General features: G+C 35.1%; 5 protein-coding genes across 5 annotated transcripts; all 5 read right to left on the bottom strand.

Moving 5' to 3' along the window:
- Positions 1-1,790: 1,790 nt before the first annotated feature.
- Positions 1,791-2,988, bottom strand: LOC9307767 (steroid 5-alpha-reductase DET2). Its single transcript, XM_021020942.1, has 2 exons — positions 2,590-2,988; positions 1,791-2,377 (listed from the first exon to the last, which is right to left on the bottom strand). Exons 1-2 carry the CDS (start codon positions 2,917-2,919, stop codon positions 1,904-1,906), a joined length of 804 nt encoding a protein of 267 aa, XP_020876601.1. The 5' UTR covers positions 2,920-2,988; the 3' UTR covers positions 1,791-1,903.
- Positions 2,989-3,821: 833 nt separating this feature from the next.
- LOC9309819 (protein NSP-INTERACTING KINASE 1) lies at positions 3,822-7,220 on the bottom strand. The gene is made up of 9 exons (XM_002871651.2): positions 6,772-7,220; positions 6,412-6,544; positions 6,255-6,326; positions 6,000-6,143; positions 5,834-5,905; positions 5,677-5,736; positions 5,494-5,591; positions 5,267-5,416; positions 3,822-5,185 (listed from the first exon to the last, which is right to left on the bottom strand). The coding sequence occupies exons 1-9, from the start codon at positions 6,893-6,895 to the stop codon at positions 4,122-4,124; spliced, it is 1,917 nt and encodes a 638-aa protein (XP_002871697.1). The 5' UTR covers positions 6,896-7,220; the 3' UTR covers positions 3,822-4,121.
- A 7,020-nt stretch (positions 7,221-14,240) lies between these two features.
- On the bottom strand, positions 14,241-17,735 carry LOC9307765 (pentatricopeptide repeat-containing protein At5g15980, mitochondrial). The gene is made up of 2 exons (XM_002871650.2): positions 15,292-17,735; positions 14,241-14,671 (listed from the first exon to the last, which is right to left on the bottom strand). The coding sequence occupies exon 1, from the start codon at positions 17,454-17,456 to the stop codon at positions 15,456-15,458; it is 2,001 nt and encodes a 666-aa protein (XP_002871696.2). The 5' UTR covers positions 17,457-17,735; the 3' UTR covers positions 14,241-14,671; positions 15,292-15,455.
- Positions 17,736-18,085: 350 nt separating this feature from the next.
- Positions 18,086-18,989, bottom strand: LOC9307764 (stress-induced protein KIN1). The gene is made up of 3 exons (XM_021020951.1): positions 18,695-18,989; positions 18,512-18,580; positions 18,086-18,395 (listed from the first exon to the last, which is right to left on the bottom strand). The coding sequence occupies exons 1-3, from the start codon at positions 18,749-18,751 to the stop codon at positions 18,321-18,323; spliced, it is 201 nt and encodes a 66-aa protein (XP_020876610.1). The 5' UTR covers positions 18,752-18,989; the 3' UTR covers positions 18,086-18,320.
- A 3,617-nt stretch (positions 18,990-22,606) lies between these two features.
- Positions 22,607-24,654, bottom strand: LOC9307763 (S-adenosylmethionine decarboxylase proenzyme 2). The gene is made up of 3 exons (XM_021020937.1): positions 24,541-24,654; positions 24,366-24,442; positions 22,607-24,168 (listed from the first exon to the last, which is right to left on the bottom strand). Exon 3 carries the CDS (start codon positions 23,868-23,870, stop codon positions 22,779-22,781), a length of 1,092 nt encoding a protein of 363 aa, XP_020876596.1. The 5' UTR covers positions 23,871-24,168; positions 24,366-24,442; positions 24,541-24,654; the 3' UTR covers positions 22,607-22,778.
- Between the last annotated feature and the right edge of the window lie 155 nt (positions 24,655-24,809).

Here is a 24,809-nt window from a genome sequence, read left to right as displayed (position 1 = left end):
AGGAGAAGGAGGTTTGGGTTTAAGAAAGGCTAAAGATATGAATATGGCCTTAGTTTCAAAAGTGGGCTGGAGACTCATGAATGAAACAGAAAGCCTTTGGGCCCATGTTTTGAGAAAAAAATACAAGGTTGGGAGCGTACAAGATCAAGGCTGGCTGGCAGCTAAGAGACCTGGGTCGTCGACCTGGAGAAGCATCGCAGCAGGTCTACGGGAAGTGGGGTTGAAAGGAAGTAGGTGGGTGCTTGGTAATGGTCGGGATATACGATTTTGGACCGACAAGTGGCTGTTGAATGCACCGTTGGTGGAGAGAGTTATTACGGAGTTACCTAATGAGGTTTTACAGTGGCGGGTGAAGGACTTGTGGCAGGAAGGGACGGGCTGGTGTTTGAATGTGATTGTGCCTTATGTCACGCCAAGGACAAGATTGGAACTGGCCGCGATAGTTGTTGATAACGTGACAGGATCCAAGGATCGTATTGCTTGGGGAGAAGCTGCAGATGGAAAGTTCACAGTCAAATCGGCGTACACCATGATCACGAGAGATGAGTCTCCCAAACCGGATATGACTACCTTTTATAACAGGATATGGAAGATTAAAGTACCGGAGAGGGTGAAGACATTTTTGTGGCTAGTTAGTCATCAAGCTATCATGACTAATGTTGAAAGATTTAGGCGGCATATCGGGGATACCAATGTTTGTCAAGTATGCAAAGGTGGTGAAGAGACGATTATTCATGTCTTGAGAGACTGCCCGTCTATTTCGGGAATATGGAGCCGCCTTGTACCAGAACGGAGGAAACAAGAGTTTTTCAACGCTCCTCTCCTCACTTGGTTACACGGAAACCTGCGGGTGGGGGAAGGAACGGGTGACTGTGAGTGGTCTACGACATTTGCGGTTGGAGTTTGGTGGGGATGGAAGTGGAGATGTGGCTATGTGTTTGGCGAGACCGGAAAGTGTAGAGATAGAGTGAAATTTGTGAAGGATTGGGCCAAGGAAGTGTATCAGGCCAATGAGATTCATAGGGTTGAGAAGAATGTTGGGGGTAGAGTTGAGAGAAGAATAGCTTGGCAGCCGCCGCTGGGCGAATGGGTGAAGCTGAATTCAGACGGCGCTTCTCGTGGAAATCCAGGCTTGGCCGCGGCGGGAGGAGTTTTAAGGGATGGTATGGGGCGTTGGCGTGGCGGTTTTGCCATTAATATTGGTATTTGCTCTGCTCCGCTAGCGGAGCTTTGGGGAGTGTATTATGGGCTATATATCGCGTGGGAGAGGAGGATCACGAGACTAGAGTTGGAAGTAGACTCGGAGTTGGTGGTGGGTTTTTTAAAATCAGGGATTAGTGATTCGCACCCCCTGTCGTTCCTGGTACGTTTGTGCCATGGCTTTCTTACAAGGGACTGGATAGTCCGGATTTCGCATGTTTATAGGGAGGCTAACCGTCTTGCTGACGGGTTAGCAAACTATGCTTTTACGTTGCCGCTTGGCTTTCATATGTTTGAGTTAGCTCCGAGTGTTGTGGAGACTATTTTGTTGGAGGATAGTCGAGGAACTTCGTTTCCGAGATCGGTCCGTTTGTAATTTTTTTTATTTTTGTTCTGAATAAATTAGCGGGGAGACATTGTCTCCCCGTGGCTCACCAAAAAAAAAAATGTGGAGGTTACTGGAATCCTGGGATAATTTAATCGTGACTGAGAGAGAAATTTTAATTTTCTGCAATTAGAGTATTTTGTTATGTCTCAAAATCATCTTTTTTTTTTTTTTTTCAACATTTCAAAATCATCTAACACACCAATAATCAAACTTTTCGTTTTATTCAGACACTAGAAACAGCAACAAAAACACATTGGTAATAAATCTTTAAACAAAAACAAAGAACATTAATTAGTCCCTTTTTTGTATTATTCTCTAGAATACAAAGGGAACAAGAGCCTTGATATGCTTGGGGAAGTCATCAAACTTGGAAAGATACCAACTTCGTGTAGCGTAACTCCGACCGATGAGATACAACATTGTTCCCATAGCGAAAGAAAATGAATAAATGGTCTGAGAGATCATAAAGAAGCTCCAAAACACAAGAATCTCAAATAGATAGTGAGGGCATATGATTATATCAAAGAGACCTCCTTTTGGTATCTTGTACTCTTTCTTCCCATCTTCTTTCCTTAACTTAGCTAGCAATATATGGTGATACAGATTCCCAACAATACCCACCACAAACATGAGAATCCCGGCGAATTTCATATCGAAACTCGGCTCGGTCAGTCCCAAGGTGAGATCTTGACTGTATAACATGAATGCCGTGGATGAGAAATAGCTGCTACTTATGACGAAAGCCGAGTCTACAGCCATCCCACCACTGTATTTATGAATGAACAGAACCTGTTCGATGAAATGCGTCAGAGAGATGAAGCTACTGCTATAGCAATTAAAGGGTACTTCTTAGATGATTATAACAACTCCTAATCGAAACCCAAGAAATTAGTACCTCACAAGCTTACATGAATAAGTCAAGTGTGTTTATTTACTTATGAATGAACATAAAGTGTTCGACAAAATGCGTCAGAGAGAGAGGGAGCCAAGGGTTTGTTTACCTCGAAGACCCTCTTGAAGAAATGGAGGGCAAGTGCGGATTTGAGAAGAAGAAACCTGAGATCATCACAAGGTAAGACGAAGAAAGAAGCCGCAGCGGCTAGAAACGCTGGTGTGTATAGCCAAAGCATTCCATTTCGGCTTGAGATGCTGCCGAATCGCTGCTTTTGTGGTTGTGGTGATGATGATACGCCGAATTTGGAGTATTTGAGATGATTTCCTGTGACTTCAGACCAACCGATCTTGGCCAGAGCGGCTAAACCAACGACGCTCATACAATTGAGCAAGATCGATGGAGGTGGTGGATATACAAAACTTGTCACCATTTCCATTGATGTTTTTGTTTCTCTTTGGAAGAAAGAAGAAGCTATTGTTTATGCAATTTTGGATACTTTTTTGTCCTATCCAAATCTCTTCTATTAATAGCCACAAATTTTTACTAATTTTTTGATGAATAATACTTAATGATTAAGGTGACACCGACATGATATATGCAGATATGATTCGATTTAGCTGTCTTTATCTTTCATATAAACGTATAAAGTGTGGTGTAATTCTTGACTTATACATATATTAATGTTAAGAAACCTCTATATGTGATTCTGACTTTGATGAATCTATTGTGTGAACGTTTCCATTTGTGGGTGCAACCGTGTAACTCTGACTTTGAATCTAATCTAATGTGAACAAAGCTCCGTGATGACGAATGTAGATTCATGCCGTTTTCTAATGGACGGACAACGTCCACGTGTGTTTCCTTCAATACGGAACACGTCGTTTCTCTCACGGAGAGAAGGACTGCATGCCGTTTTACTAAAAAAGTACATTCATGTCCGTCGTTTATAAGTTCCGTTTTAGTTTTGACAACTAGTTACTAGAAGCGAGCAACATGTGAACTACGTGTTGTCTTTCTGAGACAGCTTTGTTTTTTCACTTTACCTTTCCCCATCACTAGTAGTAGGTGTGTGTGATAAGCATATATTATAAGATCACCGCTGACGTGGCGCATGAGCTGGCAGGAACAGAAGAAGAGATTGGATGAGAGCAAAGACTTGGAATCATCGAGGAGTATAAAGAGTCATTGGAGTAATGATGTATACGATTAATTATGCATTGTTCTGTGAGTGTAGCAACAAGCCTGCGAGTTTGTTAGATTCAGAGCTGCGTCTCTGTCACCATTGTTGATCAATAAAGAAGTAGTTAAAGGATAGAGTTTAGATCAAACTTATCAGTGTGCAAACAAACAAGGAAACTAGTATGCATTCTCAAACTTAAATCATTCCCAAATTCCAAACATAATCCAGACCCTACACTGTGTATCCAAAGTTTTTCTTATATAAAAACTTTGAACTAACCCTAAGTACAGTACAGTAAAGAACTTCTTATATAGCAAGCCTATACAGTTACAAAGGCACAACATATATATTCCCCCAACCCCCCAAAAACAAAAAAACTCTCTATCACACAAAAAACAAGAATCCCTAAGAGATTCAAGAAACAGAAACATCTTCTTCTTCACATTCATGTATAGAGTTCATCTAGGACCAGAGAGCTCCATTGCTTGCACAAGTAAGCTAGAGTCATCAGTAAGATCAGAGTATCTGTCTGAAGATGACATCAATTCATTTATCCTGTTGCTACATTTTGAAACACTATCTGATCTTTGTGAATCTTCCCATTTCTCTGCAAGTCCATCTCCTTCGAGCATTCGAACAACTTCAGACATTTTTGGTCTATGTCCTGGCAGATACTGTGTGCACAACAAAGCTACTCTTACCATTTCGTCTAACTCAATCTCATCATAGCTCTTCTTCTTCAACAGCTCTTTATCCACAAGTAGCTCAAGTTTCTTCTCTTGATGAATCTTTTTCACCCAATCAAGCATCGCGCCTTTCTGGTTAGCCGCTTTACCAAACTCAAGAGCTCTTTGTCCGGTTACAAGCTCAAGAAGAAGAATCCCAAACCCAAAAACATCGGTTTTCTCAGAGGATTGACCAGTTGAGAGATACTCTGGAGCAATGTGACCAACCGTGCCTCTAACCGCAGTTGTGACATGAGAATCTTGATGATTCAAGAGTTTAGCTAAACCGAAATCTCCAACCACAGCTTCACAGTAGTCATCAAGAAGTATATTCGCTGCTTTGACATCGCGGTGGATAATCTTCGGATCACATTGCTCATGCAGATACACAAGCCCTCTTGCAGCTCCTATGGCTATCCTCTTCCTTATGCTCCAGTCAAGAACCGGTTTTGCCTTCATTCGAGACGCAACACTTCCATTAGACATGTAAGGATAAACCAGAAGCTTCTCAGTTTGCGTGATGCAGAAACCATAGAGTCTTAAGAGGTTTCGATGAACAGCTAAACTGATCATTTCGACTTCTGTCTGAAACTGAATCTCTCCTCCTAATGCTCCTCCATCTTTAAGCCTTTTCACTGCAACCACGGTACTGTCTCCAAGTACTCCTTTGTATACATTTCCATAGCCACCTTTCCCCAATAAGTTCTTACTGCTGAAGTTATTCGTCGCGATCTGAAGCTCCCTGAAACCGAATCTCCTCAGGTTTCCAAGTGAAACTTCCTCATGATGATTCCCATCTGTTGTATAAAAGAATTTTCTTTCAAACAAAAAACTTTTAAGAAGGTTCAATGAAAGTAAGAAACTGAGTAAGATCAAACCTTTAACATCAAAGAATGTGTTTTGGTTATGTCTTTGTCTCCACCACAGAAACAAACCAACAGCAATGAAGATCAATGATATAGTCCCAACGCTGGATCCAACAGCGATTGCCATTTTGTGATTCCTCGATCCACCGGTGTATAAAGGAGCTTAAAAAAGAAAAGAGCTGTTAGTTAGGTATTATTAATACCAATATTAAAGTTTTTAAAAGTAGTTAGTTATTTACCTCCAGTTTGATTCAAGTTCATAGACATAGGTATCAATGTTGTTCCATTGCAGTCTGGTTCGGTACCCGTTGGACATATCAGCGGGTTCCCAACGATGCTGTAATCAGAAGGTAAACAATGAAAGGTTATCATAAAGATAAAGAGAGAGTGAAAGAGTGAGACATTGAGAAAAAATCAATCACCTAAAGGTCTTTGCAGCAAATCTTGGGACAGGACCACTAAGATTGTTGTATGATAAATCACTGGAAACAAAAAAAAAACAGATCAAATCTCAACATTACATGTCTCTACATATGAATTGCTTATTGGTTAATGTAGACTGAAGATTAAGAAGCTTACAGAAATGCAAGTTGAGTCATATTAGATAGTGACAGAGGAAAAACTCCAGTGAGAGAATTGTTGTTTAGCCTCCTGATGATACACAAAAATGACATATCAAGATCACACATTCCTTAAAAAAACCAACAAAAACTAAGAGATCCATAACAAATTTTATCAATCTTACAGGTATTGCAGGCTTCGTAGATAGCCTACTGAAAAAGGAATTTCACCGCGGAAGAAGTTATCAGAGAGATCAAGAGTCTCAAGCCTCGTAAGCCGACCAATCTCAGTAGGAATTTTTCCTGTTATGTTGTTGTTCTGCAGCAGCCTGTAAGAGAGAATAAAAAATCATCAAGAACATACACACAAACACAAAACACAGTGTAATCAAAGTGGAAAACTTTATAATGGTTTTAAGTAAAAAACAGTAAGTACTTACACAATCCGAAGATTTGTTAAGTTGGTAATGCTTGGAGATAATGTACCAGATAAATTCTGACTAGGTGTGCCCCTGTAATTATATGAAAGCATTTTTTTTATCTTCACGTGTACATCAGTATAATATATGAGTGTATCAATGTAAATGTGAAACTTACAAGCCAATGACAAAGTTTTCTGAAGAACAAGTGACCATTGTCCAACTACAAGGATCAACAGCATCTCTATCCCAATTATCAAGAACACCATGAGGATCATGTAATGAAGCTTTTATGTCCATCAAAGCTTGCACTGAAGAAAATATAAAAAAAACTCACACATTAGTTTGGATCAAGAAGAGATAAATATATACAAAATATACATAACAGTCCCATTTTGCACAAATTGAAATCCTTTATTTGAATTCCCATCAACAAAAATTCTACAGATACCAAATATCAAACACTTCATCTACAAAAGTGACAATGTAAAAAAAAAAAAAAAAAATTCCAAAGAGTGAAACTTTATAATGAATATACCTTCAAAGTTAATTCCTTTAGGAGAAAGCAATCCGTCAACAGAAGAGCTGAGAAGGCATAGAAATCCCAAGAAGCAAAATAAAGATCTTGTTATCATCATCATCATAACAATAGTACTCTCCATTGTTGAAACAGAGAGAAAGGAATGAGCAGAAAACAAGATGTACTCAGCTTCCAAATAATTTGGTATTTGATGGAGAGAGAGAAAGAGAGTAAGAGAGAGTGAGATTGGAAGAATCAAAAAACCAAATCTTTATCCTTTTTCTTTTCAATTTGGGTTAAAGTATAAACATTTCAACATCAATAAGAACCCACTTCACCAAAAGCATAACCTTTATTAAAAAAAAAACTATTTTTTATATGTCAGAAACAATATATAGATACCAGATTCATTGGTAGTCTAAAGTGAAATTCATATAGCATGCTTGTCGATAAAGCTTGTGTGTGGGGAGACCGTTAAAAAAGTAATAAATTTTAAATTAAAAAAATGTAAGAAAAATATATTAATAATTTTGCCCATATTCTTGTAATCGACAAGAATAGTCAGTAAAGCAAATCTTATTTTGTGTATTTCAAAAATTAAAAAAGGGTAAAGCAGGAAATTAGATTACTGTTCTTTTGCTAGCTGCCACCCTGTCATGTATTTTGTCTATGGTTTTTAAGTTTTAGTTTAAAATATACATGTATATTTGTTACATTTTTTCCTTTTTTCAGTCTTAGTTTATTTCACATATACTTGCATAGATCGTGTTTATAATGTTGAGTTCTGATGAAAACACATTGATGACTGATTGCTTGGTAGAAACGGAACCCAACATCCATGGTTGGTCATGCATAGCTAAACCTAAATCTTTATTAGTTCCTCCTCAGTATATAAATACAGTATGTTTTTGCATGTAATCAAAATTTGGGGTTAATATGTTTTGAGAATGTGAGAACTTCGATGGAAAAGATTATATGAAAAAAAGAACTAGGCTCTAGATCATTTTTTTCTTTATTGATTTTGTTGCCCACTCAATCTGCAGCATCTTTGTCTTCTCGATGTGTGGAAACACGAAGATATTAGTAAAATCTTCAAAAAGATTTTTTAAAGGATAAAAAAAAAATTCTTCAAAAAATTATTTGTAATATTCCTTTAGAAAACTTAGATCTCTTATCTTAAAGTCGAGATTACAGTGCCACAAAACGAAAATGTTAAAAGATTTAATTGTATGTAGAGTAATCTTTTTTTTTATAATATAAAGTAGTGTATATAGATTGTAGAGTATTATTGCTTTCTCTATATATATTTTGGGGGTCAGAAACTTATTTTGCTCCCTTATTATATGGAACTTTGGCTTCTTCTTTTTTTGAAACTTTGGCCTTTTGCATGGAAAAGAAATAGATTCGTTAAATCCCACTAGGAGCTGGCGATCATATTTACCTTCCACCAGGAAAAAATGAATCTATATATAAAAACCAACAAATTTTCAGAAACACCTTTTCTTTTTCTTTGCCCAAAAAAAAAAAAAACAACACCTTTTCTTAATAATCAAAATGCAAATACTTTAATTAACCCACTCTTGGTTTATTTTACAACTACAAAATCTATATTCACTATATTGTAGTGTACTAATAATAATACTAATAGTATGTATAAGATAACCAAGAATCCAAGTCCAAGACACTACAATTTGTCCAAACCTCGCGTCGTTTTCATGGGTTTTTGTCTATGTGTGAGTTGGCAGTAATATTATGACATGCATTTGCATTTGTTCAAAGTGTATATATATAGTTATATACTATATATCTATGGTGTTAAAACAAATATGCTTCACTTGGTTAAGTTAAATATTTAATTATTATCATTCATTAGAGTTATGTTGGGTTATAAATATTTTAATCATCTAGAAATTGGAGAAGATTTTGTTTTTTTAATATAATACTCTTTCCGTTTCGTTTTAGTTGTCGTTTAAGGTTTTTTCACACAAATTAAGAAAATCATTTAATTTTCTGTTTTACCCTTTATTAATATATTTTATAAAAAATTTCATTGGTTAAAACATTAAAACAGTAGGGATAAAACTGGAATTTTTACCAAACATTTGCATTGAAAACCTAAAACGACAACTATTATAAAACAAAATTTAAATCCTAAAATGACAACTAAACTGAAACGGAGAGAGTATTATTTAATATAACATAAACGGTTTATATATTTGTTATTCACATTAAAAAAAAAAAAAAGCAATATCCATTCAACATGTAAATCATTATTTTTCTTATAATTTAGCACACATTAAAATGATTTTGCAAAGTTCACATTCGTACATCATAGTTATCTTCATAAATGCGTACCGACATGTAAAACAAAAAGAAAGAAACAAAAACAAATATTCTAAATTTGTGGTGAACATATATAATTTTTTCTTGTTCAAGAACTACTTTCCCAAACGTCATTCCTAGTCAAGTTTTTATAGTTTGGTCTCCACGTGACACGATTTCTTAAAACTCGATTTATGAGAAACAATCATTCATATTTAATGCTTTTCTCTCGTTGATTTGACGTTTGATGTCAAATGGGTTCTGTGAATTTCAGGGGAAACAAAAATGAAAATCATAAGATTACAAAACATGACATGAAAGATTGTGCAGTAATGCAGGTAGAGAAAAATGGTTCCCAACTTGAGTCCTATGCCTAAGGTACCATGAAGCTAAATTGTCTCAACTTCAATCAAGTTAGCGAGAGTGATTGATGATATTATATTTGATTAGGCCATCCTTTTATTTGAACTCACAAAGTACTTACTCATTTATCCTCTCTTGTAGGCCTGGGCGTCCGGTTTTTTCGGGTTTTTCGGTTCGGTTTATTCGGTTTCTCGGGTTGTTCGGCGATTTAAAAACCTTCCGAAACTACCCGATTAAAACTTCGGTTCGGTCGGTTCGGTTATCGGTTATTTCGGTTTGGTTATTAAGTTTGAAATCTATTCCGAAATTAAACCGATTAAATTCTATTTCGGTTAATTCAAACCGAACTAGACCATTTGACCCATGCAAAACAACCTGACACTTGTTACAAACCAGTTTGACACCAAATGTCACAACAAAAATCATTACAAACCAGTTTAAAGTATAGGCAATAAAAGTCCACATTAAAAGTCTGAATCAACAAAAGAGAAACTTCCACGCTAAAAGTCTGATTCAAAGATGGAAGCAAAATAGAGCATAAAGAAAGACACTTATAGGAGTCATTGGCTCATTGATGCAGCTAGTTCCATGAATCTTTGCTACTGCATTCACAAATGACAAACAAAACAATCATAAGTCATAGCATTTAGAAAACATTCAAATGAGCCAATAATATTACCTTTCCATCCATGTCAAGATCGGTTGATAACGGAGGCTGAGAAGAAGTAGGCTGAGAAGAAGCAACACTGTTCCTTGAATCTATACAAAAAAAACATCAATTGTTAGTTTGCAATACATTACAAGTAGTCAAGTAGTAATAACAAATAAGAAGGATACTTTGATACTTACCAAGCGTCTCGAAAAACACAACTTCTTCTAACATTTGCACTAAGTTTTCAACTTGTGCTTGAGATTTAAATTTACACCGCAACCATTGTTGTGTACACAGCAGCACCTCTATCATGTAAAGCGTTAAAGAACTCCTATAAGGATCTAAGATTCTGCCAGTAGTACTAAAGGCAGATTCTGAGGCAACTGATGAGACTTGTAGTGCTAAGACATCTTTAGCAACTTCTGATAATATTGGGAATTTGGAGCTATTACACTTCCACCAATGCAGAACGTCATAAGGTAACCCCAAAGGATTAGCCACTTTCAACTCTGATTTTTCTGCCAAATATATATCTAGCTCACTAAAACCTTCTACACTGCTCCTTTCCCTAACCTGCTTATGGAAAATTACATCAGCTCCTTCATACATCACATCATCTTCATCATCTGACAAATCACATGTAGTACTTTGCTGCTCAGAATCTCGAGGACCACTTTGATTTCCACCTCCATCAGTAACTTCAGAAGCCATCTACAAAATAGACATATAAAACATGCTTCAAAAACAGACAACAATAGATAAACGACATGCATCAAATCGAAATTTAGGGTTTTTATGAATTAGTAAATTAGGGTTTTCAGATACAAACACCAAATCAAAATTCAAACCCCCAAATCCAAAACAGAGAACAATATACAAGCTAAATGAACCCTAAATCGAAAATAAAAATTAGGGTTTTGAAAAATTAGGGTTTTGAAAAATTAGGATTTTGAAGAATCAAATATGAAACCCACAAAACGAAAATCAAACCCCCTAATACAGATAAAATAAACCCCCAACTCGTAAGAGAGAAGAACTTACGGATTCGAGATCTCTTCGGATCGAGAGGAAGTCGAGACTGACAAATTTCGACGAGAATTGACGGATGATTTTGATAGATCCTTGAGATGAATGACAAATCGAAGAAGAAATTGACGAGGTTAAGATGAGATGAAGAAGGAGTTCTTTGGGTTCGAGAGACAGAGAGAGATAAGTCGTGAATAAAAACGAAGGAGGCTCGTGTTTTAGGGTTTGTGACAAATGTTAGTCTTATATACTACGGTTTTTAATAAACCGTTCGGTTATCGTTTACCGAACCGAACCGAACCGATACCCGAAATAAATTTAGAAATCCGCCGATCAATTCTTGTCTCTTTGCCGAATTAAAACCGATAACCGAATTCCTCGGTTCGGTCGGTTCGGTTTAATCGGTTCGAACCGTTAGCCCAGGCCTACTCTCTTGTATGTTGGTGGTTTTTCCGTGATTATTACAATCTTACAGATTTTGTAAATTAGTTTAAAATTTAATACAAAATTTGTTAGTCACAACATACTAATAAGAGAGATATATAAAATGTAAGTATGTGTCGATCAAGACGGAATATATATATATATATATATAACTCTACAGAATTTATATTTTGTTGGTTTTTAAGTGATCTATAAATCGCTTATGAAGATTCAAACTATTTCTGCCACTTACAGCCATTACATTGTATATATATGCTTGGCAATGTATAATTAATATGACACACCCAAATTGTCTAACACTTTGTTTTTTTCTCACTTAGAGTTTTGTATTTGTCTTTTTGTAACTCACCTAATTGTCATCAAGTTCCTGGTTAGACGAAAATGATATCTTATTTTAAGGTTGTAAATTATTATTATTATTTGACATAAAAAGACAGTTTATATACTTGATTTAAGGAGGCTAAAAGTACTAGTTTTCTTACAATAAGTATTAAGCCTATATAACGCAAAATAAAAAAGTATTTAAAAGCATATGGAAGCTTTTCTTTTTCGAATATTATACTCTTATAATTCCTGAAATTAAGAGGACAGTTCACTGCGAGTCATCAAGTAGACAATAACAAACAATTTAATTTATAATCATATTGTTTCCTAGAATCCGTTGAAATCATGAAATTTTGAAATTAATTTGGGGTTCCATTTGGATAAAATATCTCAATAATTGTATATGCATGGTTTATTGGAATGTATAATGATTATAACCATGTCTTGCCGGTCCATGAAAATGAATCGACGAAGCAACTTTCCATCATTTCCTTATCTAGGTGATTATTACATCAAAGCGTGACATTATTAGTTAGCTTTAACATTTCTTATTAAAAAAGAAAATATAATTGCTCAAAACAGTTGTGGCATTCTAATTTCTAAACGATGACATTAGCACGTATACATGTATTTGGTGCAATAGATTTAAAACTACAAATCATCACCAAAGTTTATAATAAGATTCAATTTCAAATATTAAGATTCTAAATCGTGATATGAAAAAGTATGTGGCCCATTTTTCACACTTTACTACAATTTATAAGTTTTATTTCATTTGTGATGTAATACATAGCGGTGAATACAATTTATGCGGTGAATACAATTTATGCGGTGAATAGTTATTTTTTTTGTGAACCATTTTTGGATCACATACCATGTATTCAAGATTAGGTTGGTTTAAGAGCTGATTACATTTATGTTTTCTATTTAAAAAATATCTATATTACAAATCAATTTTCTCATCTATTCGATTATTTCAACCACTCAAATAGTAAAATAAATAAAGGGATTATTGTTGATTTTGCCTTTTTTACCAAAATCTTTTGAAAATGTCATTTTTACAAAAAATTTATGGATTTGCCATTTTTTTAACACTTAAAAATGTACGTATTTACGATTTTTTTTTACAAAAATACGTATTTTATACCAAATACTAAACCCTAAGAACAAATGGAACCGACTAAACCAAACATAACGGATAAAACGCATGTTAAATCACTCTGAAAAATGGCAAAATCCACAAACTATTAAAAAAGGGCAAAATCCACAAGTGTCATTTAAAAAAATGGCAAATCCGTAATTGATTCATAAATAAATTAATTAAAGCTTAATAATTATGAAATTTGAATTACATTTACTATGTTCATTGTTTTTTCTAATTTCTTACTACTTGTTTAGTATATTATTTCTAATTATTTCATATGATCCGTTCATTTCGAAGAGACCATTCACATGTCACCATTCAAACCCTAGATGATAAATTAAAAATTTATAATAGGTTTAACTAATTTAAGATGTCTAAATTTTTTAAAAAAATTGTTGACAAAATTCATGACCACTTTTCCGGATGTGTGGGACATTTGTGTTCTAATTAAACAACTCATTTCTTATGAAATAGTTTACATCATACATCATGCTTATGGATTCACCCAACACACCAACTGCTACTCCTATAATCCTATTCAACAACATGCATCATGGGATTTCATTTCAATTATTTGTTTGGTATAAACAAAACATCAACATTTCATTTTCCTTCACCCAATAGTGTCGCAAACATTCTAACAAATCCAAATGATTTATTGAAACTATAAAAATTTTTGTTACAGCCACCTGATTACATGTCTAAATAGTAAATACTGATAGCCATATTTAAAGTTCATTCCATTTGAATGACTATCTTTCTCTCGAGCTAAAAAAATTATACACGAATCTTAGGAATCATCACTCATAAATAGCTCATTCAAATAAATCTTGTAGCGAACCGAAGCAATTTTTTTTTTAATGAAATATTGAACTTTATACATGCGTAAATATTAGATTTAATCGTCCCAAGCAAGCAGGGAATAAAGCGTGCTTAGTAATTGCTTACACAAACAATTGATTTCTTTCTTTTTTTTATAGTGATAGAAACGGGAAAACAGCATTTTTCATCCTCAACTATTTACTGGCGGGTTTTTCTAACTCAAACTATGATCCCAGTCGATTTCAACCAAATCCAAAAATAATTCAAAACCGAAACCTGAACCAATGCAAATGAGCTGATTTCAACACGACGCGAAACGATGTTAGTTCGGAATTTAAAAGTTGCTCAACCTTGGGTAATTCTCTCTACGGCATTCAGCAAACCCTAAAATAAAAATCAAATAACCTTGAAAATCGTTAACTTTCGAACTAACACTGTTGAGCAACTTTTATATTTCAATGGGAAAGTGATAGAAACTTCAAACTTTTGTCTCCTCGTTTTGAAAGTTGAAACCTTTAAACCTCGTTTTCTCTTTCTTCTAAATTCCGACCTAAGAAAAGAAGAAGAAGCATATGGCATTGCTTCATAAACCGGAAACCCACCGGATGAATCCAAGTGTTTGAAACGGTCCCCTTTGTTAAATAGCAACTAATCATAGAGAAATGATGACACATCTCTCTCTTTCTTTATTTCACTCTTTCACTCTTTTGTCTCATTTCTTGTAAGAATATCAATTTAAAGCTTGTTGTCTTTTTATGTTGCTATGTCGCTCTCTCACCGATCTGTTCCTCCTCGTTCGGTCCTTTTTTTCTCCACACTCTCTGCAGAAAATTTCAAAAGACTTTGCAGATGATGATGCTATTGACAATGAGAATGAAAACGGTGCAAGGTTTCAAACATCCACATACAGAAGAATTACAGATCAAGACTGTACAAAACAGATGGATATAGATTGCGACAAAGACCGGCACTACAATTCAAGATGCAATTACTAAACGGACCGTGCTTTGTGGTCCTGTTTCTCTATCAATAATCAGAAAAGAACAAAGACAATGTTAAACTATCCTCGAGAGTTGAGTCTATCTATGTTGGATTAGTTTTGGTAATATCTCAGGCCCATTACTCATGAATGGTTGGTTACAATAGGCTTGGTTGATTCTCTTCAACAAAAGCCACATCATTTACTTCTCACGTTCTAAACTAAACAATGAGACTTTCCATTAACAAATCTCATCATCAAAGATCCTCCAATTTGATACCATAAACACTTGGCAATGTCAAACACTAGTGTATCTGATCTATAGGCAATACTTGTACAGAGAAAAAGTTAAAACATGAAAATAAAGTTACAGAAAGATCTTGTTAACAAATAATGATACTCGGAACAATCCATGGCATAGCATAAGATGATAAGCAAGTGGAAAATAAAAGAACATAGTACCTTAAAATTATTTGCCAGTGCACCAGGTTGATGAAGACAGTTAACTGGTGAATGGTGTTACATGTAAACAAAAGGGAACAGCGGGAAATATTTCTGACCAAAATTTTAGAATCAAATCCCCAGAGACCAAAAAGACTTGGGAGGAATGTAAACTAAAACTGGAGCTAAGCAGAAGCAGCCAAAGGTTTTTCTACAGTAGACTCGTTAGGTTTCATGGTATTGAAGAGTTCTAGAACATCCGGATTGTTACGGATATAGTTTGGGCACAGAGAGAGTAAATCTTGGGCTTCACTGTGTCTTGCAGACTTCATCATAGTTTCGAATACACGCAGAACCACTGACATAGATGGAAAGTTCTTCGAGGTCATAGCCTTCAAAAAACCGAGAGCTTCTGTGCTTTTTCCAGTTGTTGAGAAGTAACTCATGAAAGGGTCAATGAAAGGAGGGAACCCGTGATCTTTCATTATCGGTAGAAGACTCAAAGCTTCTTCAAACCCACCATCCCTTGCAATCTTCTTCGTCAATAGATTCGTCACCAAGATTTTGTACGTGCTATGACGAGGTTTCAGCTGATTTTTCTGTACTTGTGCACTCAATAGCTTGTATGCGTCTCTTACTTGATTCTTGTTGCAATAAGCAAGAACCAACTTCTCAAATGCATAATCAGCATAGAAGGCTGCCGCGTATCCAACCATTTTCTCGAAACACACTAAAGCTTCATCAAGATCCCCCGAATCACAATACCCTTCAACAAGAGAAGCCATTGCCTTGTCATCTAGATTATTTCCGGATGCTTCCATAAAGTCTACAAATTCATCAGCTTCGTCCTTCTTTCCCTTACGACTAAGACTTGATGCAATCATGCTCTGCATATCACTACTAGGAACATAGCCTCCTTTCTTCATTTCTTTCAACAGCTCAGTGCTCAGTTCAACCCTATCCACGCTTCTCAAGGACTTTAAGACGGATTTTAGCAAGGAATCCGTCATAGCATTACCATTTCTGGTATAAGCTTTCAGAGCTCTTGAAAACAAATCCATATCTAGAATCTTGGCAGTTACAATTTTCTTGAGCAACAAACAGAAGCACTGTGGGGTGGGTTTGTTACTACTACTACCTGCCATTGCAATCTCAAACAAGTCGACTGCTTCCTTGATCAATTTAGTCTGGCAGAACCTTGTTGAAACTCTAACATAAGTCTCTATTTCCACTTCATAACCAACACTCCTCATCTCTTCAACGATGTTCTGAAATCTATCGAGAAATTTCTCTTTTCCCAAAACCCTAGCCATAGCATTATAGGTTTTCTCATCATTCTTAAAAAGACCAGACTCATCAATCCACCGGAAGAACAACAAAGCTTTCCTAGGTACAACATCAAGACTTTCCACAATCATCTTCACTAAATCACTCTTAAACTCAACATTCAAATCTCTCACCCGTTTCTCCACATCATCACCCCATTCTTCCTTCATCACAATCTTACACACTCTATCGCAAACATTCTCCGCCGAACTATCTAAACAATCTGAAGCAAAAAGCTTTCTCAGTCTCACCAAATCACTCTCCAGCCCATCTTTCTGAAATTTCTCACCTACTTTATCTCTAACATTAGCCGATAAACCATGTCCTTTCTTCTTCATCACATCAACCAACCCCCAAAACTCATTGACAAGTCCATTACCACCCAGAATACGCAGCATCATGTTATAATTCTTCGAGCTAAGTTCCTCAGGAGAAGCCTCCTTAATCCACTGGAAAAACCTTTTCGCAACATCAGGGTTTGATTCGAGCTTTCTCAAAACCTTCAAAGCTAAATCATGGCTAATCACTACATCACTCGATTCCAACTCTTTCCTAATATCATCCTCACCACTCAATCTGCTGAAGATATCAATCACGATAACCTCAGCAGAAGATTTCTCTTCAACCGCAGGCTCAGACGAGAAGCTTCGACCCACTGATATCCCAAAGGATCCAGAGCTCTTCATTGGGGATCGTAAGGAACCAAGTTGTTCGCTTTGTTGCAAAGCTCCAATCCTAGAACGTAGGTGAATGAAAGAAGAGAAAGATCGCGTTGAAATGGAGGTTACCTGAGAACAAGGAGAAGGATGAGATCGATGGTAGGTACGAAGAAGCAGCAATCGCCATTGTTGATATCTCATCTCGGATTTGATCTGGGTTACCGAAAATACCAAAGGCTATCGGTTATTGGACTTGATCTGAATCAAAAAGCTTGATCCTTTAGGAAGAAACGAGAGACGGAGGAACAGCGATTGCGAAGCTCTGGGAAATGTTAGGGTTTTAGTGAGGATTTTGATTTGATTTGAGAGGAAATGAGACCATCTAATTCAGAGAGAAGGTCCCATCGCAATGACGATAAAAAAAAACTTACGATAATTCGATTTTAGCCCCTAGTTTTATTGTAGTTTCCAGTTTTCTGCCATATACTTTTAATTGGATCAGTATTTCCCATGACCACGCATGATTTGGAACTAGTAAGGAAAAAAATCATTGCCTTCATTTATTAATATCTATTTTTTTCTTAATATCCTTAGGAAGTTTTTAATTATTTTCTGTGTTCTCAATTTGGGTACTTTTAAGAATTATCTCTGCCTTAATTTATGATATTTATTGATTTTTAATATCTTTTTGAAGTACTTATTTTGGTGGGTTTTTTTTTTCTATGAACTTATAATTCAATTTAATCGAATTGAGAAAGTGATGAACACTATTAAGAGCATTAAAAATATAGAAAGGATAAAAACAAAGTTGTTGGAACTTAAACTAGATGTTGTTGGAACTTAAACTAGATGTTGTTGATTAACCCGAAGCTAAAAATACATAAACATCCAAACATACATTTAAAGGGAGAAGAAACATTAAAACATTACAACACTAAAGACAACAACAAGAAGTACGATTGAATATGAGAATCAATTATGACTCCCAAGTTTATTTAAAATCCCAACAATTAATTAGATTAGATAAGGGAAATTATATATAACTCCCAATTTTGACTCGAATCGCTACTTGTTCATGCCGGTCTTCTCCTTCACGAAGTTAACACCTCCAGCTGCCGCATCCGATATACTCTTTCCCGCCTAAAACATATACATAAAAACCATATAAAAACATCAGAAATCTGCCTACATGTAAGCTTATGAAGACGTCTATTTCTTTAGATATATGTCAAAATGTGTGTGTATGGATCGTTTACCTGTTGGGCGGCAGTTCCAGCTCCAGCAGCAGCATCCTTGGCCTTGTCCAGAAGAACATTGCTCTTCTCCTATAACCACCATGGTCAACACAAAATCAGTAACATAATTATGACAAACTAAATCAAACAAGAAAATGAAAATTTTTCAGTTTTCCAATTTTTTTTCAAAGAGAGAAAGAGTACCTCAGCTTTGCCAGTGGTCTGACCGGCTTGGAAGGCAGTCTTGTTGGTCTCTGACATTTTTTTCTCTTGTAAAATCGTTTTTGATATGTGTTTTTTGGTAGTGAAGATGATGAGAAACAATGTGGGCTTAAGGGTTTGTATTTATAGGCCAAATGGAGATACGTGTGTGATGCCACGTGTAATCTGAAACCACGTGGATTACGTTTAATGGTACGATCAGTTTTGCCTTATGTCGGTAGCTTTTTATTGGCTGTTTAAGACTTCACGTGTCGTTTTAGTTTTGGTAATATCAATTTGATATTATAGGATATATATGTGATATTATAGGATATATATGTGAAGCCATGACCAAAAAAAAAAAGGATATATATGTGAAGACTCTTTCTGTGTGGTCCTCTCGCCTCCGTGTTTTATTATATTTTTTGTTTATTTACTAAGATGAGTCTTTCAAAATATCTCGAATCCTCTATGTATGTTATAGTAAAGATTTTTTTTTTGTTTCTTTTAACAATGTTATAGCTGCTCTACCTATGGCTGTAAATAGAAATATGTAACGTGGCTTTGTAGCATATGCGTTTGGCCGTGTTATTATTATTGGCGAAGAAATTAAAAAAAAAAAACTTTATTATTTTTTTAAAATGGTGCGTTGTAGAAGGGGGAAAAGTTATATGGTATGTTTGGCAAGTTAAATGTTGTGTTTGCCGAACCTCCCATTTTTTCATGTTTTTTTCTTTAACAAATTTTGAAAAAGTTTATATAAATTAGTTTTATGAATTGGTAACTTTCTACTCATATTCAGTGTTTGGAATTAATGGAGCCATGTCATATAAACTGTATTATTTGTTGGTTGCAACAAGACATGGTTTTGATGTCCGATCAATAAGTCGGGTTGAGGCGGCGATGCGCCCATGGTCTCGATGGTGCGGGGACGGTTACGGATACGGATACGTCATTTGGCTCTAGAGTATGAAGTAATTCTTTTATGGACCAACTTATATATTTTTACTTGAGTTTATGTTTGCCAATCCAAACAGTTATAATTGAATTAGAGTTACATATATGAACTTTTATTCTTCATTTTCTCATTGTATTATGAATGACCTGCATCCAGTATTAAAACTATAAAAATATGTATGGAGTTTTCTTTGCGCTTTTTATTAGTCATCCCATAGCCATTATAACAATATATAGAACTCATCTCATTAGCAGAAGTGAAATTCCTGGCAATCTATTTTTCTTGCGTAAAACAAATCTGTATCAAAAGAATTTGGTTTTATCATTTGAGATAATTAATTATAACAATTAGCTATTTTCAAGAATTATACCTGTTGATTATGAATCTCATATCATCCAAGTTAAACTAAAATACTCCCTCCGTTTCGTTTTAGTTGTCGTTTAAAGTTTTTTCACACAAATTAAGAAAATCATTAAATTTTCTGTTTTACCCTTTATTAATATACTTTATAAAAAATTTCATTAGCCAAAACATTAAAACAGTAGGGATAAAACTTGAATTTTCACCAAACATTTACATTGAAAACCTAAAACGATAACTATTATGAAACAAAATTTAAATCCTAAGACGAGAACTAAACTGAAACGGAAGGAGTATTGCGTTAGGTGATGCTATAATTAAGGAATCAAATCGGATAAACTCAAATTGGTTTGATAGTCCCATGTAATGGTCGCGGTTACGTGATTTCCTTTGTATAATGGAGATTGGAGAGGTGGCTCAGAAACTAGCCAGACCTTTAGTGTGTTTAATAATTATAGGAAATGCCTTTTTAGAAAACTTCAATACTAGCTGTCAAAAAAAAAAAAAAAAAAAAAAAACTGTAAAAAAAAAAAAGAAAACTTCAATAATTCGGATCGACTTATGTGTTGAGATCCAATTTAATATCGTTTGGGGAGTTTGATCTCTCACATAAAGAATAATAATAATAATAATAAAAAAAGAGAGTTGATAAATCGATATTTAGTACACCATTTTTTTTGTTTGCTTGGAGCCATCACATTTTTAAGATCGGCTACGTATGTATAAGTTTAGCTCGTCTATCCATTTTATATATATAAAAAATGCAATTCTTGATCATTTGTTATACTATAACATTTAATTTGAAGTAAAAATTGTAAATAGAAAAAAAAAAACACGCATTGTGTTTACTTTTTAGTGAATGTCTTTGAACAAATACTAAAAACACGTACAAAAAGATAGAGAAAAAAATGAATGACACCATATTCAAAAATTACAAGTTCTCTTTTTTTTTGTTTGGTAAGCAAAATTACAAGTTCTCTTACAAAAAGCATGTTGATATATAGACCACAACAATATCATGAACTAAATTAAATTACAAAAAGATGATAATTTATCCTGCATACTCAATCGAAAACACGTTTCTTGTCTTGTTTCAGTTAGAATAAAAACGTAGTGATTCTCTATGAAAACAACGTCGTTTCAATTGTATGAACAAGGAAGACTGCAATATCTATATAAGCAATATCTTTTAAAAACTAATTACAAGTAGAGAAGCAATTATTAAGTTTAAAAAACAACACAAACTGTTTTCGAATACTAGATTCATAATTCATTAAAAAAATTTACATATAATATTATAAATATATATCATAGTAATTCATATATAATTTATATAAATTTATATCATATATATATTAAGTTTAATATATCAATTATATTATAAAGCACAAGTCACTTGACCAGTAAAATTTTGACAAATGGCCTTTTACTTTAAAATTTAAATAATTAACAAAAATATAAAAAACAAATCAGAGAATGTGATACAACTGCTTAAGATTTTCTGTTTTTAAATTTTCAAAATAAATTACAACAAATAATATGCTATAAATTCCTAAATTTTCTAACCACATATCTAATGATCGTTATGAGAAAGTCTTAAAATCACTCTCAATTTAATTAACAACTCATTATTTTAATTTTATGTGTTTCACACATGTATATATTTTAAATGTATTAGTGATTTTTAATGTCTTAGTGATTTTTTAAATGTATTAGTGATTTTTTTACGTATTTGATAAACCAATAATAATATTTTTTTTATTTTATTATACTAAAATAAAATTCCAAAAATTAAATTTCCGTACAAAGTACGGGTCTAATCCTAGTATATATATTGATAAGTTTATATAATTATTAATTTATAATATAGATGAGACCATATGTTTATAAAAGATTTTCAAGAAAAATATTATCTTATTAATTTATCGATTTATGTCATATTTTATACTGGTTCTAACTCGGGACCAGAATATTTTATTAATTTAGAGAGGTTATTAATTTATAGAGGTTTTACTGTACTTCTCGAAGGAACTATGAGTATAATGAGGTAAAACTTCTCTATCAAAGCTGCCATTGATCGCACTATGTGGGATCGTCTTCTTTTCATTTTCTTCCAAGGATCACTTTGGTTGTTTTTTTGATAACCCAGTGTCCAGACCACACTGTGATCCGACTAGCCCACTGGGCCTAAGCCCGCGTTCCTTGGATTTTTAAGCCTCCACTTAAGGGCCCCTCGGATCTGGTGGTCTGGGACGCTGCGCCCCGTAGGTAAATTGCGCAGTGGCCGGGACTCAAAGCCGGGTGGCGGGTGCCTCAGCCGAGGTTCCTATACCACCAGAAGACAAGCACCCGGTTATCACTTTGGTTGTTTCTCGCATCCATTGTAATATTTTAAAGATATCGTTCCTCTTTTGTATCTCTCCAATAGGGAGTTGATGGGTTGTTAGTTTTAGTTTTAGTATGTATGAATCCCATTTATTTTTTGGTATAAAATTGAACATTAACAAAACCAAAAGAAAAACTGACTACCAAAAAAAAAACCAAAAGAAAAACTATGAGGTTAAACTAAACAAAGCCCTTTTTATAAGACACTAAAATCATGAAAATGATCATAATAATAGATACTTGATTCATAATATTTCGATCATCCGAATTCAAATAGACCACAGAGACAATCAATCACTGGTTTAAGGGAAAAAAGAAGAAAAAATATCCATAACACATTAATTATTCAAGAAAACAAAATTAAAAACTTGAGCTTTAGATTCCCTAGTCCTCCTTCTCGTCCTCGCTGTTGCAGCTACTGTTGCTGCTCCACTCACATTTCAAGGTAGATCTCGGAGAACCACAATACTTTCCAAGCTTCTCAAAGCTCTGATACATCACTGTTCCTCTCTCTTCTCCTAGAGACTCCATTGTTGTCTCTCTGCATCCGTAATCGTCTAGGTCCACACAGAGAACAGAGTCATACCCATTCTGTGCGACGCTAGAGTGGACAGCTACAGAGAATTGCTTTGGCTCGAAGCAAGTTAGTACCTTTGAGACCAGATGGCTCAAGTCCATGGTTGTGAAGTCGTATCCCACTGCTTCAAAGCTAGCGTAGCTGAAACCATCTTCTGGAGTCACATGGATGGTGGAGATTGCGTCACCTTCGATGCTGTTCATTGAGTAGCCACATGGCTCAAACTCAAAGTCACAGATTTGGGATTGAGGAAGTATCTTTCTGATGCCAGAGTTATCAGTCATAGAACCAGCGGAGCTTGAATCGTTCTTGAAGAAAACAGATGCCTTGTCTTTGTCCAGACCAGTCATACACATCTCGAGCGTGTAGACATTGTTGTTGTTGTTGCTGTTGGCAGAAGAAGCAGAGTAAACATGCCATTTCTTGGTTTCATCGTCATTGCCCATCAAGTACGCAACACTGCTCAAACCCAGCTTAGCAAAGTGACCATCAAGAACAGAGACTTCTTCAGAGAAGTTGCGGTGAGGGAATGGCTGTCCTCCAGGACAGAGGAAGCTTCCACGAGTGTACCTCACTGCCTTGACGTCAAGAGAAAGCTCACAAGCTAACCTCAAGAGTGGCTCAATAGAGAGGAGGAGCTTAGTAGTCCCACAAGTCTTGATGACAATCTTGTAAGGGAAGATAAAGAGACTGGACTCAGAGAGAACATAAGAGTCAAGCTGATCGTTCGAGAGAGATGAAACGATAGTGCACTCAGCTGGCTGAAGAATCTCATCGATCTGAGATTTGGTCAAGGCACGTAGACCTTTACCTTGAGTGTCAAGAAAGAGACCAGGCTCAAAGAAAGTGACTTCAAGACGCTTCTCGTAGCCTTCGAACCCGATAGCAGACATGGCCATCACGCTTTGTTAATGTAAAAAAGACGTCTTTGAAGAAGAGAACGAGAGGAGTTGGGAACCAGAGCTTTGAAATGAAAAGGAGATTGTTGTAATTGAAAAGCTATGGAGGAAATTGGCTAGTACTCAGGAAGGCCTCTTAGCGCAGTTAGAGTAGACAGAAGATTTGAATTTCTTGATTCCACCGTAAGGACGAACGTCTTCAATGCTGTAACCAAGTGGTGCTTCGTAAAATAAGGAACTTGTGCTTGACTTCTTATTACCACCTTTCGATTCCATCATAATCTCATTCACGCTTTTTCTGTTTTATTTAGAACAAAAAGTACTTAGATACTTTATTATGAAGATGCAAAATTTAATTAAGAGTAATCATATAAACACATAACATCTGCTACTTTTTCCAACAAATCCAGATACCTAACATTTTTTCATCACATCTATGTAACATACGAGATAATAATCAAACCCTAAATTGATGTTTCATGATTAGAGACTTACATGTAAAGGAATATTGATCACGATCCTGAGTTTATAATTCTCTTGTTATTGATCCAAGATATGAAACGAACGAAAACCTGAAAACAAAGTCAACAAAAGCCAGATTAATCAGCTGATCAAAACCAACATAATCTCAGATCTACGACGATAATCAAAAAGCTTATGAGAAACAAACCTTAATCAGGTGATTGAGAAAACTCGAAACCCTAAATATTAAGAGAGCCGCTTATGATTTGGTAATGATGAAAAGAGAGAGGAAACGAGTTTGAGATATTGTAGAGAAGGTAGAGGAGAGACTTGTTTATATATAGTGTCCAGCCCAGATGCGTTGTGAGGCTATTAGGGCTCGGACTATTTACGTATTTACCCTTTTTAGTTTGTTTACTAAAATACCCCTACCCTTTTTTATGTGGGAATATTTTAGGTGCGAGATTCGCGACGATT

This window comes from Arabidopsis lyrata, assembly GCF_000004255.2.
Source record: "Arabidopsis lyrata subsp. lyrata unplaced genomic scaffold ARALYscaffold_6, whole genome shotgun sequence".
Lineage (NCBI taxonomy): Eukaryota > Viridiplantae > Streptophyta > Magnoliopsida > Brassicales > Brassicaceae > Arabidopsis > Arabidopsis lyrata.
This window is presented reverse-complemented; position numbering and strand designations above follow the sequence as displayed.

Excerpts from the sequence above, each read along its gene's own strand:
- LOC9307767 (XM_021020942.1), bottom strand. The coding sequence starts at position 2,919 with ATGGAAATGGTGACAAGTTTTGTATATCCACCACCTCCATCGATCTTG. Across the intron at positions 2,378-2,589 it reads TCTTCAAGAGGGTCTTCGAG|GTTCTGTTCATTCATAAATA; the intron begins GTAAACAAACCC and ends TTCATCGAACAG.
- LOC9309819 (XM_002871651.2), bottom strand. The coding sequence starts at position 6,895 with ATGGAGAGTACTATTGTTATGATGATGATGATAACAAGATCTTTATTT. Across the intron at positions 5,906-5,999 it reads CTACGAAGCCTGCAATACCT|GAGGCTAAACAACAATTCTC; the intron begins GTAAGATTGATA and ends GTGTATCATCAG. Across the intron at positions 5,417-5,493 it reads GAACTTGAATCAAACTGGAG|CTCCTTTATACACCGGTGGA; the intron begins GTAAATAACTAA and ends TTCTTTTTTAAG.
- LOC9307765 (XM_002871650.2), bottom strand. The coding sequence starts at position 17,456 with ATGAGATATCAACAATGGCGATTGCTGCTTCTTCGTACCTACCATCGA.
- LOC9307764 (XM_021020951.1), bottom strand. The coding sequence starts at position 18,751 with ATGTCAGAGACCAACAAGACTGCCTTCCAAGCCGGTCAGACCACTGGC. Across the intron at positions 18,581-18,694 it reads AGACCACTGGCAAAGCTGAG|GAGAAGAGCAATGTTCTTCT; the intron begins GTACTCTTTCTC and ends TGGTGGTTATAG. Across the intron at positions 18,396-18,511 it reads CTGGAACTGCCGCCCAACAG|GCGGGAAAGAGTATATCGGA; the intron begins GTAAACGATCCA and ends TATATGTTTTAG.
- LOC9307763 (XM_021020937.1), bottom strand. The coding sequence starts at position 23,870 with ATGGCCATGTCTGCTATCGGGTTCGAAGGCTACGAGAAGCGTCTTGAA.